This window comes from Berghia stephanieae, chromosome 4 (assembly GCF_034508935.2).
Source record: "Berghia stephanieae isolate SIO BIC M18660-M18661 chromosome 4, UCSD_Bste_1.3, whole genome shotgun sequence".
In the NCBI taxonomy this organism is placed as follows: domain Eukaryota; kingdom Metazoa; phylum Mollusca; class Gastropoda; order Nudibranchia; family Aeolidiidae; genus Berghia; species Berghia stephanieae.
In genome coordinates this window covers 46024622-46044865 of record NC_088363.1, presented here as the reverse complement: position 1 = coordinate 46044865, position 20244 = coordinate 46024622, and the positions used below count along the sequence as shown (strand labels likewise).

General features: G+C 38.7%; 1 protein-coding gene across 1 annotated transcript; it reads right to left on the bottom strand.

Moving 5' to 3' along the window:
* Positions 1–6369: 6369 nt before the first annotated feature.
* Positions 6370–19380, bottom strand: LOC144972020 (uncharacterized). Its single transcript, XM_078913107.1, has 7 exons — positions 19250–19380; positions 14508–14540; positions 12427–12605; positions 11212–11340; positions 9021–9090; positions 8385–8503; positions 6370–7411 (listed from the first exon to the last, which is right to left on the bottom strand). The coding sequence occupies exons 1-7, from the start codon at positions 19299–19301 to the stop codon at positions 7310–7312; spliced, it is 684 nt and encodes a 227-aa protein (XP_078769233.1). The 5' UTR covers positions 19302–19380; the 3' UTR covers positions 6370–7309.
* Positions 19381–20244: the final 864 nt, after the last annotated feature.

Below are 20244 nucleotides of genomic sequence, written 5' to 3'. Positions count from 1 at the left end.
TGTGTGCCATTATTTATGAACGAGTTCCCTAATCGCAGAATTTTTTAGTCTTAGATTGTCCGAACGAAACAAATCTTTGTCGATTGCAACTACAGTGAAACACGCGTTCGTCGAACACCTATTCGACAAATTCTCGGGTTCAACGAACAATGAAAGAATTCCCCAAGTATGACCTTCATTTTCATTGTAAAATTTTCACGGCATCCACACACGGTTTCACTGTTTCGACAAACTAAGCTTTTCAAGCAGACCCATGTAGTTCGACGAATGCGTGTTGCTCTATAGTTTTATATGGGTCTCCAAAATATTGGATTTATTTGCCAAATTATCTTTTTTTTTTCTTCTCCGTCTTCATTCTAAAATATTCATAAGATTTGCAAAGCATAATATTTTTTTTCATTATATTTTTGTTACATTTGTTTATTTGTGATTTTTGTTAGATATATCACTCGTGGTCTTTAGCGTAGTTCTTAAACAGTCAACCCCAATCCGATCGTAAGTAGCACTATCTATCCCCTGAGGGCTAAGAGAGAGCACGTATTCCTGTTTGGCTTTCGTTTTCAACAACAATATCAATCAAATGATTATAATATTATTATGGTCAGTATTTTCAACTTATGATACCACATTATCGACGTGCTGCAATGCATCTCGGGGTAGATTCAGATGCCATCGGATTTATGCAGCGATTTTATCCTATCAGCCTCTTCATTGGAAACCCCTTTTACACGCTTTGTAATTCTCTGAGACGAATACAACGAAAATGTTGCTGTTTGAAGGGGTCGGCGTGGTCTTAGCTTCATACCCATAAGATACGGAGCTCGACTACCCGTCGCGCTATGAGGCCTTGAGCAAGCTAGTTTACTTGGCGACGCTGCACTGCATCTGATGCCCGGGTTATTCCCATCTTCCCTTGGAATAGACCTTAAAGATGAATTCCCTCTTGGGGACGAATTAACAGAAATATCAGTTTATTTCTATTCTTTTATTTGAAACTCTAAAAAAAAAAGAATGTTTAAAAAAGTGTGTGTGGGGGTGGGGGGGGGGGGGGGGGGGCAGGGGGGGGGGGGGGGGGGGGGGGGGGTGACTCAAACAAAATTGAATTTGAATGAAAGCTCCAGTTCAATGGACAAAGAAAAATACGTGACTCGCTGTCCCCTGTACGTTAACGAGTATGTTCCCCAAACCTAAACGATCGACCAATGACGAGGGAGAAAACCAGGATCTGTCCTCAGACGTCGCCACACGACGACCGGTGCGCGAGTGCTCGTCGTTAGTCTTTCGTTAAGTTTCGGAGAACGTGATCGTTAACTTGCTATTATACCGAGCTGAACCGGGTACATGGAAATTGACTTTATAACAAGAAGCATGAATGTAGTACTTTCTTTTAAGTCTCAAATTTTTAATTCTAACCGCCCATGGGGGAAGAAGGATTCTACTTTCTTACTTAAGTCTCAAATTTGTAATTCTAAGCGTTTTTCATTTATATTTCAATCTTTTCTATATATTGTGCCCATCGATTAAAAATCGCATCGTTGCTCATGATTATGTTTCCATTTGCGTCTCTTTAGCAACTGACTTTGGCGAGAGACTTTTTATTTCCAGTTAATTTTGAAATCGAGTCGTGAAAGAGCTTTGTGTTAGAATGTTCTTTGTTTTCTATTTTCTTGCTTTCCTCATCAATGAAGCGTTCCTTTGCTTCTCTGCACTCCTTTTTAAAAATTAATTAATTGGCATTTTTATAATCCATGCGGTTTCTCTTTAATTTGCTCCTTTCGTCCATTTCTTGAAGTACGGTAATTAATTTGTCATCCATTTTTGGTTCATTTCATGTGGTCTTACATGAAAGGTGTCTTTCATGGGCTCCGTGATACACTTTGATATATTATTTATCATTCCAGTGCTTGTCAATATCTTCTGTTGGTGTCAGGTTTTTGTTTCACGGCATCTTTGTATGTTTTCACGGATGGAGCATCTTGTCTTAGTATGGTATATCAATCTGTCGTTTTGGCTCTGGTTTACAAGTTTTAATAATTTCCAGCTTTAATCTAAGACTATATTTTTATAGATAGAACGAAGTTGACGTCACTCAGGTCTTTGTTATTGTTTTTTGCCGTCCATGTTTTTGAGTAATTATCACTAAACTGTATTAACCAGACTATAGTTTTGTGTGTTGGTCCGTTTTACTTCCGGATGGGAATGTTGTCAGTTTCTTAGCCAAGCGCACACTATCCATAGGTCGATGGATGCTGCTTCATTCTGCAACAGGAATGGTCTTTGCTGTTTTAATACAGCTCTTAAACCTTTGGGCTATTAATATGTAATCTATTTGAGTTTTGTAGCGACTTCCAGGACTTTTCCATGTCCATTTCCTTCTGACGTGTTCTTTGAATCATGTAATGTGTATATTCCATACTGATTTATTTTGAGGACGGGTCTCTCGTGAGACCGGCTTTATGCGCCTCCCGGCGCTGGGAGATTTAAAGTTAAGGTCTCTTGTGAGACAGTAAATCGTTACCCCGTTTCACATTTAGGATATCAAGTACTTCCCATGACGATATTGCTTCTTTTTTTTTTAAATTGAGCTTTTGCATAGCGAAATCTCAAATTTCCTCCAAAAGTACCAAAAGCGACACCTTACATGTAGGACGTAACAGAACGCATGTACGTCTCTATTATTATTATTATTATTATATTATTATTATTATTATTATTATTATTATTATTATTATTTTATTATTATTAATATCTAATATCATCATCATCATCATCATCATCATCATCATCATCATCATCATCATCATCATCATCATCATCATCATCATCTTCACCATCATTATTATTATTATTATTATTATTATTATTAATTATTTATTATTATATTATTATTATTATTTTATATCATTGCCTTTTTCACCCTGGGTCAGGGTATAGGCCACAGACAAACAGTTTCCATCCTTCTCTATCCTGAGCTATCTTTTTAATCTCATTCCAGGTCTTACCACTTCTCTGTTTATCAGCTTCTTTAATTCTTCTCCATGTTCCTCGTGGCCTTCCCCTTGATCTTCTGCCCTGAGGGTTCCAGTCCAATACTTTCTTTGTTATAGTGGAGTCGTTCTTTCTAAGCGTGTGTCCCATCCACCTCCATCGTCTTCTTCCTATTTCCTCTCCCACTGGTTTCTGCTGTCTTCTTTTCCATACTTCTTCATTTTTTATTCTATCCATCCATTTTATTCTGAGTAGCTTACGCATGCACCTGTTTACGAAAATCTGTACCCTCCTTATACATGCCTGTGATGCGTTCCAAGTTTCACATCCATACAGTAGGACAGACTTCACATTTGAGTTGAAAAGTCTTAGCTTTAGTCGAAGGGAGATATCTTTAGTTCTCCAAACTTTGTTCAAAGATGTGAATGCAGCCTGTGCCTTTCCTATTCGGGCTTTCACCTCTGCTTCCTTGCCTCCATCCTTGTCAATTATACTTCCGAGATAGCAGAAAGTGTCTATATCTTCGAGTTCCTGATCTTTTACTTTGATCTGCTCCCTTTGACGCGTACCTATCCTCAAGACCTTTGACTTTGCAGGGTGAATTCTTAGACCAATTGATTCCGAGAGGCTGTTTATAATTGTGGTTTTTGCTTGCATCTGGTCCTGGGTGTGGGACAAAAGAGCCAGATCATCTGCAAAATCCAAATCATCCAACTGTGTCCAGGGGGTCCACTGTATCCCATTTCTTCGCCCTTTGGGGGTTTCTTTCATTAGCCAATCAATGGCAAGGATGAACAGGAATGGTGAGAGCAAGCATCTTTGCTTGACACCAGTCTTAATTTCAAAGCTGTCAGTAAGCTGATCTTCATGTACAACCCTGCAACTTGATCCTTCATACATTTCCTTAATGAGGTTTACTATCTTTTCAGGGAGTCCATAATGTGCCAGAATTTTCCACAATGTTGCTCTGTCAATACTGTCGAAAGCCTTCTCGTAATCCAGAAAGTTGACAATAAGAGGAGAGTTCCATTCTATAGACTGGTCCACTATGACTCGCAGAGAGGCAATCTGGTCGGTGGTTGAACGGTTTTTACCGAAAACCGGCCAGTTCGTCCCGCAGTTTAGCATCTGTTGCACTCTTAATTCTCTCTAAAATAATACGGTTGAAAACCTTTCCTGGGATAGAAAGAAGAGTGATATCTCGATGATTATTACAATTGCTGAGGTCCCCTTTCTTTGGAAGCTTGATAAGATGTCCTTCCTTCCAATCCTTTGGGAATATCCCGTCATTCCAGATTCTCTCAAACAGTGGGTGCAGGGCCTCAGCATTTCTTTCAGCATCAACTTTTAGAGCCTCCGGTGGAATCTGGTCTGGTCCAGCAACTTTCCCCCCTTTTCATCTTGTTAATGGCACCCACAATCTCTGCTATCGATGGTGGATCAAAGCTAATTGGTAACTCATTCCTTGCAGGCAAAATTTCTTGCTGGTTGTCTGGTGGTGGTCTGTTCAGAAGGCAGTTGAAATGTTCCCTCCATCGTTCAGATTGAGCCTCTTTTCCAAAAATAGTTTTCCCATCTTTGTCTTTGACTGGTACCTCTGGTTTCCCATATTTTCCAGCAAGTGTCTTGGTAGTTTGATAAAGGATCCCCATCTGTCCTCCTGTCGCTGCTGCTTCTGCGTTCTCTGCAAGTCTGTTCATGAATGCTTCCTTATCTTTCTTCACAGATCTTTTGACTTCCTTAGCTATTGCTCGATACTGCTCTTGTGCATCCAGTCTTGAAGCCCTTGTTCGGCTTGCGTTCACTTGTTCCTTCCTTGTTCTCCTCTTTTCAATAAGGCCCAAGGTGGTTGGACTGACCCATTCTTTATGTTCCGATTTCTTTACCCCCAATACCTCGTGGCAAGTTGTTATGTAGACCTCCTTGATCTTTGCCCAATGTGACTCTACATCTATGTCCTCCTCGAGCTCAGTAAGCGGTTGAAATCTATTACTCAATTGTAGTTTGAATTCCTCATTCTTTTCCCCATCAAGTGCATTCACCTCGAATTTTCTTCTTGTATGTAATCTGGTCCCATGTTTTCTCAGTCGGAGCTTAAGCTTTGCCAGTAGCAGGTGGTGGTCTGATCCAACACCTGCCCCTCTCCGTACTGTCACATCTTCCAATGAACGTCTGAATCTTCGAGAGATACAAAAATGATCAATATGATTCTCTGTCACACCATCTGGTGAGACCCAAGTTGCTTTGTGGATCCTCTTATGGGGGAACACTGATCCTCCAATCACCAAACTGTTGAATGCACAGAAATTTGCAAATCTCTCACCATTATCGTTCATTTCTCCCATGCCATGACGTCCCATGATACCTTCATAACCTACGTTATCCTGTCCCACTTAAGCATTAGCATCTCCCATCAATATGTTGATGTCTTTCCTTGGCAACTTGTCAATGACTTGTTGTAGCAGACTATAAAATGTATCTTTGTCCTCATCTGTTGCATAATTTGTTGGGGCATAGATCTGTACAATGTTCATGCTGATCTTCTTACTCCGTGTTGTAAAGGACGCCATGATGATCCTTTCTCCGTGTTGTTCCCATCCTCTCAGTGACTTCTGGGCAAACTTGCTTAGAATTATTCCTACTCCCTGTGTATGAATCCCGTCCCCTCTCCCCGAATATAAAATATTCTCCCCAGACTTGAGGTGTTTCTGTCCGGATTGTATCCAGTGGGTTTCGCTTACTCCAAGTATATGCAGCCTGTATCGTCTCATCTCAGTCACAACTTGAGAGCTTTTTCCAGCTTCATACATGGTGCGAACGTTCCACGACGCAATTCGAAGCTGCTTGTTTGGCGAAGACGTCATCGGGTCAGCAGACTCGTTTCGGCTTTGTCTGTTGTCAAATTCTGTCATTCCAGAAACTCTTCGGTCGCCCAAGCTAAAAAAAGGATTAGGTTTGTCTGTATGCGTTTCTGTAACGGTTTTGAAGAGCTTATTATTATTATTATTATTATTATTATTATTATTATTATTATTATTATTATTATTATTATTATTATTATTATTATTATTATTATTATTATTATTATTATTATTATTATTATTATCATCATCATCATCATCATCATCATCATCATCATCATCATCATCATCATCATCATCATCATCATCATCATCATCATCATTATTATTATTATTATTATTATTATTATTATTATTATTATTATTATTATTATGGCGATAATGATGATGACGATAATGATGATGATGATGATGATGATGATGATGATGATGATGATGATGATGATGATGATGATGATGATGATAATAATGATTATGATGCTCTGATGATACCACGCAAAACAAAGCAACACGTTGTATAAACTTTACATAAAATTTTATTATCCAAAAATTACACTGGTTACACAATCATATCAACAAACGGTCAATTACTATCATCACAATTTTATCAACTACATTCCCATCTATTCTAATATCTGAATATGATTTTAAAAAGCAAACCTAGACAAATAAATAAAATAAAGCGTCAAAATTATTTTGCCCAACAATAATTGAAAATCTAGTCCCCTGGCTGGGCATGCACTGTTGTAAATTAACAAAATGTCTATTTATTTTTTAAACAGTTTAGGAGAAAGTGTCTACTTCATACACCGATAGATTACTCAAATCGAAAAAAAAACAAACAAAAAAAAAAAACAAAGAGAGAGAGAGAGAAGAGAGAGAGAGAGAGAGAGAGAGAGAGAGCGAGAGAGAGAGAGAGAGAGAGAGAGAGAGAGAGAGAGAGAGAGAGAGAGAGAGAGAGAGAACAACCCCCTCTCCCTAAAAACAAAACAAAAAAGCAACAACAGAAAAAACGGAAAACATAAGAAAACCAAAAAAAAACAAAACAAAAACAAAACAAAACTAAACTAAAATTAAAAAAAAAAAAAAACAAACCAACCAATAAACAACATAATCCATTACTCCATAAACAAGTGGATTTATGAGTTATTGAGAAATTGAGGGTTGGGGGAGGGGGGGGGGGGTCAATTTAACCTATCGCTATTGACTGGAAGGTTAAAGTTTTTCGTCCAAATGAACCTCGTCCACTCTAACTCCCCTCCCCCGTCCTCCAACCCCTACCCCTCCCCCTCCCCCTAAGAGCATTTTGTTATTTTATGACAGTGAGGGAATGAATTAAAATATATTGTTAGCAAAGTTGTAAATATCAGACATCATTATTTATTTAAAGCATGTCGAACTGGTAAAAACACCTTTTCACACACCCTATTTGTTTGTTTTTTAATTAATTTTTTTATTATTTAGCCAACAACTGGGGCTGGCGTAGCGCAGACCTGATAAAATTGGCTCCACGACAAGCCTTGAGGACAACTGAGCACAAACATCTGGCCAGTCAAATCACACTGTGGAAAGAAATAATATGCGACATATTTTATTATTATCTATTAACTGTATTCATATTTTTGACTCTCTCTCTCTCTCTCTCTCTCTCTCTCTCTCTCTCTCTCTCTCTCTCTCTCTTTCTCTCCTTCTTTCTTTCTTTCTTTCTTTCTAGACTTTCCCTTCATCTCTCATTTCTCTTCCCCCCCCCCACTATACTCTCTTCCCTTCTCTCTCTCTCTCTCTCTCTCTCTCTTGCTCTCTCTCTCTATCTTTCTCTCTGCAACTACACCCTCTATCCCTCTCTCTGGTCTTTTCCCGTTAAATCTCTCTGTTTCTCTCCTCTCTCATTCCCATTCACTCAACCCAATCCTGTTCTTACACCTCCCTCACACTTCCCCTCTCTCCTTCCCATCTTCTCTCTCTCACCCCCCCCCCCCCCACTCTCTCTCTCGACCTCGCTCTTTCTCCCCTCTCTCATTCTCTCATCCCCTTCTCCCTCTCTTCCACCATTTCTCTCTCTCTCTCTCTCTCTCTCTCTCTCTCTCTCTCTCTCTTTCTCTTCCTCTCTCTCTCTCTAGCAGTCCCTCCCCTTTATCTCTCATTCCTCTCCTCTCTCTTTCTCTCTCTCTCTCTCTCTCTCTCTCTCTCTCTCTCACTCTCCAACTACACCCTCTATCCCTCACTCGTCTTTCCCCTTTAAACCTGTCTGCTTTTCTCCTCCCTCACTCCCATTCTCTCAAGTCAACCCCTCTCTTATTCTCCCCGTCCCTCTCTTTTCCCCCTTTCTCCTCCCCATATATCTCTCTCCCTCTCTTTCTCTCTCTCTCTCTTACTCTCTCTCTCTCTCTCTCTCTCTCTCTCTCGCTCGCTCGCTCGCTCGTGCGCTTATTCTTTTTCCACCTCGTATGAAGAGGAAGAGGAGGAAGAGGAAGAAGAGGAGGACAAAGAGAAGAAAAAAAGAAGACGAAGAGGGAGGATGAGGAGGGGGAATACCTGTATAAACTTGGTAGGATCTGGATGAGAGAAATAATAATGTTTGGCAGCAAGTTGTTGCTGTGTGCAGGGGTTCTGTAGGGTGGGTGTCATTGTGGGCTGTACGGCGGTTCCTGTGGCTGGATGGGAAAATGGACATCATGATACTGATGATGATTATGGTGATGATGATGATGATGATGATGATGATGATGATGATGATGATGATGATGACGATTGGTGATGATGATGTGGAGCGGGAGGAGGAGAAGGAGGAGGATGAGGAAGAGAAGGAGGATGATAATGGTAATGTGTAGGGTAGTGTTGGTGTTGTTGGCTGTTGCTGTGGTAATGATGATTGTTCTGCTACTGTCGGTTGAAGTGTGCAGTGGTAGTAGTAGTGGTAGTAGTAGTAGTAGTAGTAGTAGTAGTAGTAGTAGTAGTAGTAGTAGTAGTAGTAGTAGTAGTAGTAATGATGATGTTGGTAGTGATGATTATAGCGACGGTAGTCAAGGTGTTGTTAGTAGTAATGATAGCGATGATGATGACGCTGATGATGATGATGATGATGATGAAACACATTGGCAAATTCCAATGCTAGCACGAAATCATAAATCACAGAATCTCTAATTTTTAAAAATTATTGTTTCTACTTACTAAAGCTCAAGACGCATGACACTCGGCTTTGATCCCAGACCAAGTTTGCTGGACAGTTGATCACAGAAATCTGTTACAGAGAAAAAGATGGTATGGTATATTCTGGAAATCGGACTTTAACACAACAGCTCCTGTTATGGTCTGATAATATCCTGCAAATCAGATTGTAGCATTTTGGCTCTTTATGGTCTGATGATATTATGGAAACCGGATTGTAACACAATGGTTCCTTATGATTTGATAATATTCCGAAAACCATATTAATATTGTATCATTGGCTAATTATGATCAGGTGATATTCTGGAAATCGGATTGTAACGCAATGGCTCCATATGGTTTGACAATATTTCGGAAACCGGATTTCCGCATTGGCTCCTATTGGTATAATGATATTATGGAAACCCGATTGTAATGCAAAGGCTCCTTATGGTCTGCTATTTTGGTATATCATTGGCTCCTTAAGGTCTGATGATATTCTGGAAACCGGATTGTAACGCAAAAGCAAACTCGAGAAAAGGCCGAGATGATCCAGGCGTCAACCTTAGTTCAGCGCCACAAAGAGAGTAACAGAAGCTAAATTTCTTGCTGGAGCAAAAGAAAAAAAAAAGACCCCCCCCCCATAATAATAATAATAATAATAATAATAATAATAATAATAATAATAATAAGCATATTTAAATAGCGCCTTTCGTCGAAACCTCAAAGCGCTTAAAAAATACAAACAATTCAACCAAGGTATCAAAACAATTAAGAGAATAAAAGGGCATCAATACATCATCAATATAGATGTCACATACAATACATTTAAAATTCAATTAAGTAAATATTTCCTGAAAAGATATGTTTTCAGGGCTTTTTTGAAAATGTCTATTGAGCTCGAGCATCTCACAGATTGAGGGAGATCATTCCAAATCGTGGGTCCGAAGTTCATAAGAGACCTATCACCAAAATACTTAAGTTTAGTTTTAGGAGATGCTAACAATTTTGAATCGTGGGATCTAAGATTTCTCAGAGGTACGTGTGGTTGGAGTAAGTGTTGAATGTAAAGAGGGACAGAAGACTCAAATACACCAAAGCAGATAAGGGCTATTTTATATTCAATTCTAGCCCGGTCTGGCAGCCAGTGGAGGATTCGAAGCATGTCCTGTGTATCATCGTAATGAGATTTTCCCAGGACTAACCTAGCCGCACAATTCTGTACTCTCTGGAGCTTGTTTATTTTGTTATTAGGGAGACCAGCGAGCAGTGAATTGCAGTAGTCAAGACGTGACAAGACCAATGCATAGACAATTATCTTCAAGGTGTTGAAAGGTAAAAACGACCTCATCTGCGATATTCTACGGAGCTCAAAGTACATAATTTTCCCATTATTGTATATATGCTGATCCATAGACAAAGAACTACCAACACACAACAAAGAAAACTAACAAAAAAAAAAAAAACAAACAAAAAACAAATAGCGCTCAACCCCCCCCCCCCAAAAAAACAAACAAACAGCAAACCCCCCCCCCCCCCCGCAAAAAAACAAAAAACAACAAACAAACAAAGAACAAACCAAAACGATTTAAAAAAAGACAAAACCTAGTTCCGAATGCGGGGCCCGAACCTGGTTACACCCGGAAGTTCATTGTCTTATCCACTCGACAATATCCCTTCATTTTAATATATTTCACAATTTTTATTACTAGGTCTTCAATCAGTATGTTACCAAAAAAAATATATGAAAAGACCAGTACCAGATTAAAAACAAACAAACAAGCAAACAAAAACAACCCCCCCCCAAAAAAACAAAAAACAAAAAAACCCAACTAAAATACAAACAAACAAAGAAACATAAAAAAACAAAAAACAAAAACAAACCCAACGAAGTAAACAAACAAAAATAGCCTTTCCTCAGCACAATAATGGAGACACGAGCTTTAAGATTTGATAAAAAAAATCTATGTTCCCGTATGACACACAGGCTGCTTGGACACCGTGGCAGCTGTTGAATTGGTTACTGTGGAGCCGGAGATTGTCCCGGTTTCCACAGAACTAAATGGACTATAACAATTGCTTGTTATCCTTCAGATAGGATGCTAATCTATCGCAAAACACTTTCGGCCAGATCTAACAGATCCAACTCTTATCAAATGAGCTATCGGGACCCCCACAGAAATTTACACTTGGTCTTAAAAGGTTGACGACTTACCTGGTTAAGCGCAGTACATTTGTAGTATCGTCTCTGATCTCCAGGGTAAGCAAAGTAGAGCTTGCCAGTGCTCACGGCTTGGTTGGTACAGAGGCTGGCTGGTCCCACGGCAGCAGTAGGGTTGATCACCTATACGGAGGGTTGGGGTAAGTTTTAAAAGAAATGTTGTGTTTATGGGAGAGGCACATTTTTCTTGCATTGCAAATTCGTTATAATATAAATACTATAAACATAAACACACACACACACACACACACACACATATATATATATATATATATATATATATATATATATATATATATAGCGCATATCCACGGATTTATCATGCTAGTTGTTCCACAGTTTCATTTATTCGCATACCAGGTCCTATGGAACCATATTATTCCCATTTTATACAGTACTTATCGCCCATTAGGCGTCCTTTTTGTACTAACACTCTTACAATATCAGTCATTCCTATTACTAGGGACTCATTTACATTTAAGGACGACAACGTCGGGACCAGAATTTTCAACAATCACGGTCACCCATTAGACCACTGTTCGCGCTTGACATTGCTTGACTTTTGTGACAAGATGAGACACCGTGCCGTTGAGCTACCCGAACCATACTTTCAATGGCGTTTTGTATGGGACAAAGAATTAGCAGTTTCAGGACCCACAGAATGAATGAATTTCATAATTATCAAAGAAATAAAAAAGCATCACTTGTCCAGAGCGATGTCCACTACATCTGTGTTTGTGTGTGTGTGTGTGTGTGTGTTTGTGTGTGTATATGTGTGGTTTTGTGTGTGTGTGTGTGTGTGTTAACATGAATAGGCTATCGAACAAATTTGATTAGGAGGCTAATGGAGCCAGACTTTACCTCGGTTTCTGTTGCGTTTAAAAGTCAATAGCAATTGCTCGCTACCGTGTCTGCTCCCTAAACTTTCTCAGTGTTAAGAAATCGCTGTAGCTCATTTGGTAGAGCATTCACTTCACGGACAATAGGAATGAGATCGGTCCCGGATGAAGTCGAGCTATTTTTTTTTCTAAGTTCCTGTCCACCGAGCAGAGATTGGGTAACTGGGTCTTTTAGATTTGGCGGAAAGTACTTTGCAATAGAATAAAAAGTGTGGCAAGCGATTGCTATTGCTCACTTAGCAATATCGAAACAGGGATAAAATCCGGCTCCATGGGTCCCAATGGCTCTGAAGGAGTAGGTACGACTTACCACATTTGGGGATTTGCATGTAGTGGTGGCGGGATCGTAAACTCGACCTTGTGGACATTGGACGACGTAAGCAGCGCCAGAGCTGTCACACTGAACGAACTTGGTGTTGTCTCCAGGCACGGGGTAGTAGTACACCAAATTGCCGGCATAGCAAGGGTTGTTGGTTAAGGTGAAGGCGTCTGGAATAGGTAATGGGAGCGAACGAGTTAACTCTCTCCATATTAAATATTTCTCAGGGTCATCGCTCAAAATGCTATATATATATATATATATATATATATATATATATATATATATATATATATATATATATATATATATATATATATATATATACCTACCCAAGGCTCAAACCTCAATTCAAAATGTCATGATTGGTTAAAATCAAAAATAACATATTTTATGTTTAGTTAATTATTATTTACGTGATATTTTACTAGTAAAAAAAATTTGGTCATTTTATGTTTAAAAGAGAGAAAAAAAAAAAAGACTAAAAACAAGATTTGTGAAAGTAGGTCGTAAAACTAATTTTACAGGCTTATAGGTGTTATCGATGAACATGCCATGTTATTGAATTGAAATTCTTAGTTTATAACATTGCCAAAGAAAAAAAAAATCAACAAGTGACACCTAACTTTGCTCAACAAAAGGACATCCACAAAACAGCATTACGATCTAAAACCTATGACAAACATATTTTTTTCTTCTTTATAATTTGTGATATACAAACGAATTCTGAATTTGAAAAATATTCATTTTATCGTGATGAATGCGACGATTTTCTTTTAGTTGGTAAGGAAAGGGTTAATAAATTATCTTTTGAATATACCACTATAAACAATCGAAACATTATTACGAAATGGGTTAGATGCTGAAAAATGAACATGTAGTAATTAATAGGAGATAATTCATACCGTGCAACTGACACAATTATTTTATCAATTCTCTCCCTTTACAAATAAAAAAAAGTGCTTTATCGCCCAAAGCTTTTCGATCAAAATTGCTTTCCTCATAAAAGCGAACCATCAATATAATGAATTAGTTTTCACCTCATAAGGAATCCGTTATATACGAGTTTAAATAAGTAACAACTGCTGTCGTAGGATGACGCTTGTTTATGTGTAAAGTAATGCTTCACATGTTGTTGTTGTCTTTGTTGTTGTTGTTGTTGTTGTTGTTGTTGTTGTTGTAATAGCAATACGATACCAAACAGAATTTTATTTGAGGATTCAATGAGACTTTCGCTTTTTACATTGGAGATGCTGAAATATCAAATATAACAAATATCTTATTAAGAAAATAAAAATAATTATAAGAATTTGTTGTTGTCTTTCTTGTTGTTATCGTGGTTGTTGTTGTCGTCTTTGTTATTGTTGTTGCAAAAGATAGAAATGAATAAATTCAAACAAAACAAAACCACCACCCCTTCTCGCATCCTCACCCCTCCAACACCCCCCCCCCAAAAAAAACAAAAACAAAAAAAAACAACCCCAACCCCCCCCCCCCCCCCCAAAAAAAAAAAAAGCAAACAAACAAAAAAACAAAACAAAACAAAACAAAATAAAAAACATTAAAAAAAACAACAAAAACAAACCCCAAAGAAACAAACGAAAGAAAAGCAATTCCTTTCCGTATAAACAGAAGAATGCTGTGTCAGTTTATTTGCCCCGCTATATAATATATTTCCAAGGACAAAGCAATGCTTGTATTGAATTTGAATTCACACCTCAAAGTATTGGGGGCAGCGGTACGGTCTTTGCAAAAGGTACCGAGTGAGTTCGATCACCCGCCGTTGGGCCGTGTGGCCTTGAACAAGTCACCTCGCCCTAACTCAATTTGCAACGCTGCACTGCGGCTGACATATGGGTTATTCCAGTCTTCCCTTGGAATAGATCCTAGAGACAAATTTCCCCCATGGAATGAATAAAGGGAATTTTATTTATTTATTTTATTATGTGCACGACGAATAAACACGAAGTTACAAACAAAGCAAAACAAAACAAAACAAAGAAGAAAAAAAACACAATAAAACATGACACATGACATTTTTTATTTATTTTACAAATTCATGAATCTCTTACTTGTGCATGTCGGCAACTGTCTTTTCTCCACATCTGGAAACAGAAGAGGAATGAATTTAGTCAGATAACCAACTATTTTAAGGATCGGAAGGTTCTGGGTTTGAGTCTCGCTCAGCGCTTAGTTGAGTCCTTGGAAAAGGCTCTCTACTCACATTCTCTCACCGTACTGTACTCATGTGTAAATTGAGTACCTGGCCGTTAACAACGTTGTCTCTGTTCGAAAAAAAAATGTAATATCGCCTTACAAGCGTCATGTCACGTCCTACATGTTAAGTGTTGCTGCTGGCCAGGAACCCCTTGCAAACCGCCTTGAGCACGTGTAGTGAATATTGTTGTAAATCTATCTCTCTGTTATAGGCAACGAATTATAATTCAATCCAATGTGGACAAAGGGGGCGAAGCAGCCAAATTGTTAAGGCATTAAACTGTGACCCGCAAGGTCCAGGGTTCGAGCCCCGCTTCAGACATTTTCGTTTTTTTTTCCTTGATCAAGATTATTAACCTTCAATTTGCTCACTTGGACAACATGGTGATTCCTGTTGACATTAAGCATCTTGTTTGATGAATTATCTATATTCCTTCGTGGAATACCAAGGCGACGATATCTTATGATATCTTGGCGGAAGGGCATTGCAAAAAAAATATATAATGTGTAAATAATAACAAACTTGACATTGAGCTTTTTATATCGCGAATATCCACTAAACGTGCTCAAAGCGCGTTACAAAATGTCCCTGGTGAACAAACACGTAACGTGTACAATGAGACATGACGTTTGTCAGGCGATGTTAATTTTTTTTCGACAGAGACAAAGCTGTTAACGGCCAGGTACTCATTTTACACATGAGTACTGTGAGAGAATGTGAGTAAAGAGCCTTTCCCAAGGACTCAGCTATGCGTCGAGCGAGGCTCGAACCCAGGGCCTTTCGATCCGAAACCGAGCGTCATTCCACAAGACCACATAGCCACAACAATGAGACCATAATAATATTATGTACCCCAACCCCTTATAGATAGTTCGAAGTTGACGTCACTCAGCTATTTGTTATTGTTTTAAGCCTGCCATTTTTATGAGACGGTCTCACTAAATTGTATCAATCAGAGTATACGTTCAAGATTATACACATAGTTTTGTGTGTTGGTCCGGCTGATTATTTTTTTTTTGGCTAAACACATAGTATCAATAGGCACAAATATGAAGCTTGGGCTTAAATTAAATTGGTTAAGGCTAAGAATGAATGCAATTTCTTACTTTCCCAAAAAAAAAAAAAAAAAAAAAAAACCAACAACAAAACAAAACAAACAACAAACCCAGCAAACCCCCCCCCCCCCCCAAAAAAAAAACAAACAAAAAACAAAACAAACCCAACCCCCCCCCCCCCAAAAAAAAAAAAAAAAAAAAAAAAACAACAAAAAAACAACAACGACAAAACATAACAACAAAACAAAAAAGACAAAAGCAAACAAAGACAAACAAGTTTAAAAAACAAAACAAAAACAAACAACCCCTTACCGAACAAGACACTACCCCCCCCCCCCTCCCAAAAAAACCCCAAAAGAAACAAACAAAAAACAATACAAAATAAAAACAAATTATTTTGCACAGATACTATATTATTGAAACATTAAAAAAAATCTTAACCTTTTAAATAGGGCAATATTCACTAAACGTGCTCAAAGCGCTTTCCAAAAAAAAAAAGAAAAGAAAGAAGGCCTAGAACTGAAACGTCGTTTGTTTTTGTATTATTTCAATAAATCACGCGAGTTATTTGATTGATCTATATCTGTGTTATTTGAATAAAGAGTCAATAAGATTCACGTTGGTTGGACCTGCAAATATGAACATGCATGTAAGTTTCTTTAGATTATAACAAATCAAATGTAAATTACGAGACGTTCATATTTGATTTAATTCAGCTACGCTCTGCTGATTTGTAAACAATTTATTAACATGTTCTGTGTATAAAAGAAAACATACCAAAAACAAAACAAAAAAACAAAACAAAATTGTCTTTTTTTTTTTCAAATTGAAAATAAATCTGACGTAGCCATGGGCTGATAAAATCGATTCGTTGCTATTGGTGCTATGCGCTTAGTTAAAAAAAAAACAAAACAACAACAACTCAAAACAGGGATAATGTACACCAACACACAAAATTATGTGCAACCCTAAACGTTTATAGATAGAATGCGCTTGGCCAAGTAGTTCACAACATTGCCATCCGGAAGTATAAAGGACCAACACATAAACTCTGTGTAACCATGAACGTTTATAGTCAGGTTAATACAGTTTAGTGAGAACAACTCACAAACGCGGATGGCAAAAACAATAACAAAGGCCTGAGTGACGTCATCTGCATACTATCTATCGATAGTGTGCGCTTGGCTAAGAAGCAACACAACATTGCCATTCGGAAGTATAACAGGCCAACACACAAAACTATGTGTAACCTTAAACGTTTATAGATAGTATGCGCTTGGCTAAGAAGCTCATAACATTGCCACCCGGAAGTAAAACGGACCAACACACAAAACTATGTGTAACCATGAACTTTTATAGTCTGGTTCATATTGTTTAGTGAGAAGTACTCATAATCGTGGGTGGCAAAAAACAATAGCAAAGACATGAGTGACGTCATCTTCGTTCTAGCAATAGTCTGGTTAAAACAGTTAAGTGAGAATTACTCATAAACGCGGATGGCAAAATACAACAACAAAGGCCGGAGTGACGTCAACTTCGATCTATCTATAGTCTGATTAATACAATTAAGTGAAAGCTACTCATAAAAATGGCTGACTGAAAGCAATAACAAAGAGCTGACTGACGTCAATTGGATTCAATAGTCTGATGTCACGTCGCCCAGCAACAGCGGCCATCGTGGTTATAAACAAAGAAAATCTGTACTTTTTTATTCTTCATGCTGGCTAGAATTTTTCATATGTCTTGTGATCAGAATGTCTAAAAGTCAAAACATGATCAGATTTATAATTTTTTTTTCTCCTTTGGATACGCTTTTGTGCTCGTCGGAGAAATATTTCATAAAGGCGTCCCCCATTGTTCCGATAGTTTAGAGCCAGTTACTAAGTTACCATGCGTCATTACGAGGGAAGTGACGTTACGACTGTTGAAGCGTATTTCGTTCAATCTATTTAGAGGGAAAATCTTTTTAAGGCGTACCAGTGTTATTACTAATATAGGAGGAACGAAATTGACGTCATTCAGCTCTTTGTTATCATTTTTAGACAGCCTGTTATTAATTAGTTCTCTCTAAAATAAAATCATTCAGACTATAACCGTTAAAAATTGCACACCGTTTTGTGTATTGGAATGTTTAATTTAGCCGGAATATGTTGTGACTATTTTAACTAAACGCATAGCATTTGCAAATTTGTAAATGATCTGACATATTCTGTGTTAAAAAAAAAAGAATAAAAAAAAAGAAAAAGAAAAGAACTAGAAAAAACATAAAAGTATTAATAATAAATAAGGTAATAATTAAAATAAATTAATAATAATAAATAACAAACAAACAAAGAAACAAATAAATAAACATACAAACAAACCTGGAGGTCTCGGTAGCTCGGTTGGTAGAGCACTCGTTTAATTCGCAAAGGGACCAAAATCGACCCCAAGTGCAGTGGAGATTCTTCTTAAAAGAATCAAAGTGCAATATCCACTAAACGTGCTCAAAGCGCTTTACAAGGGGTCCCTGGCCAAAATCAACATTTAACATTTATGACGGGATATGACGCCTGTTAGGGGACATTACAATTTTTTCCGGACAGAGACTACGCTGTTGACGACAGGTACTCATTTTACACCCGAGTAAGGTGAGAGAATGTGAGTAAAGAGCCTTCTCCAATGACTCAACTATGCGCCGAGCGAGACTTGAACCCAGGACCTTCAGATCCGAAAGCGAGTGTCATACCACAAGACCACATAGCCTCCCTGTCCACCCAGCAATGATTGGGTAGTACGTCTGTTAGATTTGGCGGAAAGTACTTTAAAGAATAACATGCAATCGCTATTGTTCATTTCACGCTATAGAAACTGTGATAAACTCCGGCTTCATGGGCCCCATTGCTCTGAAGGACTACCATTAGGCCCACGGTTAATGTATAGCGTGGTAGGACGCTAGTCTATTGCAACGTACATTCCGCCAAGCCATACAGACCCAGCTACGCATTCACTGCTGGGTGGACAGGAGGTCATTAAAAATAATCTCGACTGCCCCCGGGATCGATATCGGTGCCTTTGCGTGTGAAGTGAGTGCTCTAACTGAGTTTTGGGCACCCTAGGTCTGGTAACCTGACATAATTTTCGGCTTTGTTTAACTCTGTTGCAACGGGCACTATTTTGCGTTGATTTGAGAGTATTTCCATTACAACAATAATGAGCCAATCCATCAAAATGTTAAAATCAAATGTTGTTGTTGGCTAAGGACCCCTTGTAAAGCACTTTGAGCACGTTTAGTTGATATAGCTAAAACAAGCCCATGATTACCTTCGGTTATCTGACTTGCCAATATGTGCACGTGATGTAAATGGTGCTGCTCGAAACTCGAAGAAATAAATAACAATGTGAAATTGAATCTAATCTGTTTTGTTGATAAAGGGGAAACCCGAAACGTCCATTTCATCTGTTTTCTTTTATCAAATTGAAGCTTACGTTCAATTTCACATTGTTATTTATCAATATTTTCACATATGTCACATAATAATAATATGATAGTTATAGATACCTGCTGATACAGCAACAATGGCGAGAGTCAAAATAAGATAAAGTCCGTTCATGATGAGTGAATGATGCTACCCCTGTGCAAGTTGTCCGTGAATGAATTTTACCTGATGCACACAAATTGGTGTGAACAGGTCTCGAATCTCGACGTGGAGTATCGTAATCGTATTCTACGATTATCGGGATGGATTTGAGAGCGGTGTGTCTTTTTTACGAAACCCGCCGAAACCCGCCGAAACCCTGCGAAACCCGCCGAAACCCGCCGAAACTCGCCGAAACCCGACGAAACCCGACGAATCCCGACAAAGTTATGGGAAGTAGGTGGCAGTGGGGAGTGAACCCAGAACTCAGGTAAGTGTACACCATTGGGGAGTGAACCTGGGACTGGGTTTCGGCGGGTTTCGTAAAAAAGAACCAGTGTTTTTTACGAAACCCGCCGTAACCCGCCGAAACCCGGCGAAACCCGACAATATCCAGCAAAGTTATGGGAAGTAGACAACTGTTGGGAGTGAACCCGAGACTCAGGGAAGTGTACACCAGTCGGGAGTGAACCTGAGACTAAGGTTATCGGCCGGTTTCTGCGGGTTTCGTAAAAAAGAATTAGTGCTTTATTACGAAACCGCCGAAACCCGCCGAAACCCGACAATATCCGGCAAAGTTATGGGAGTTTGGCAACAGTGGGGGGTGATCCAGGGAGTCAGGGAATTGCACACCAGTGGGGAGTTAACCTGGGACTGTGTAAAAAGGATATCAGAGGGAAATAAACCTGGGACTAAAGGGAGATGGATACCATTGGAAGTTGAAGCCGGATATGGGAGTTGAGTACCAGAGGAGAATGAACCTGACACTATAGAAGGTGGGCGCCAGTGGGGAGTGAACCTGGGACTCAGGGAATTTCACACCAGTGGGGAGTTAACCTGGGACTGTGTAAAAAGGATATCAGTGGGAAATAAACCTGGGACTAAAGGGAGATGGATACCATTGAAAGTTGAAGCCGGA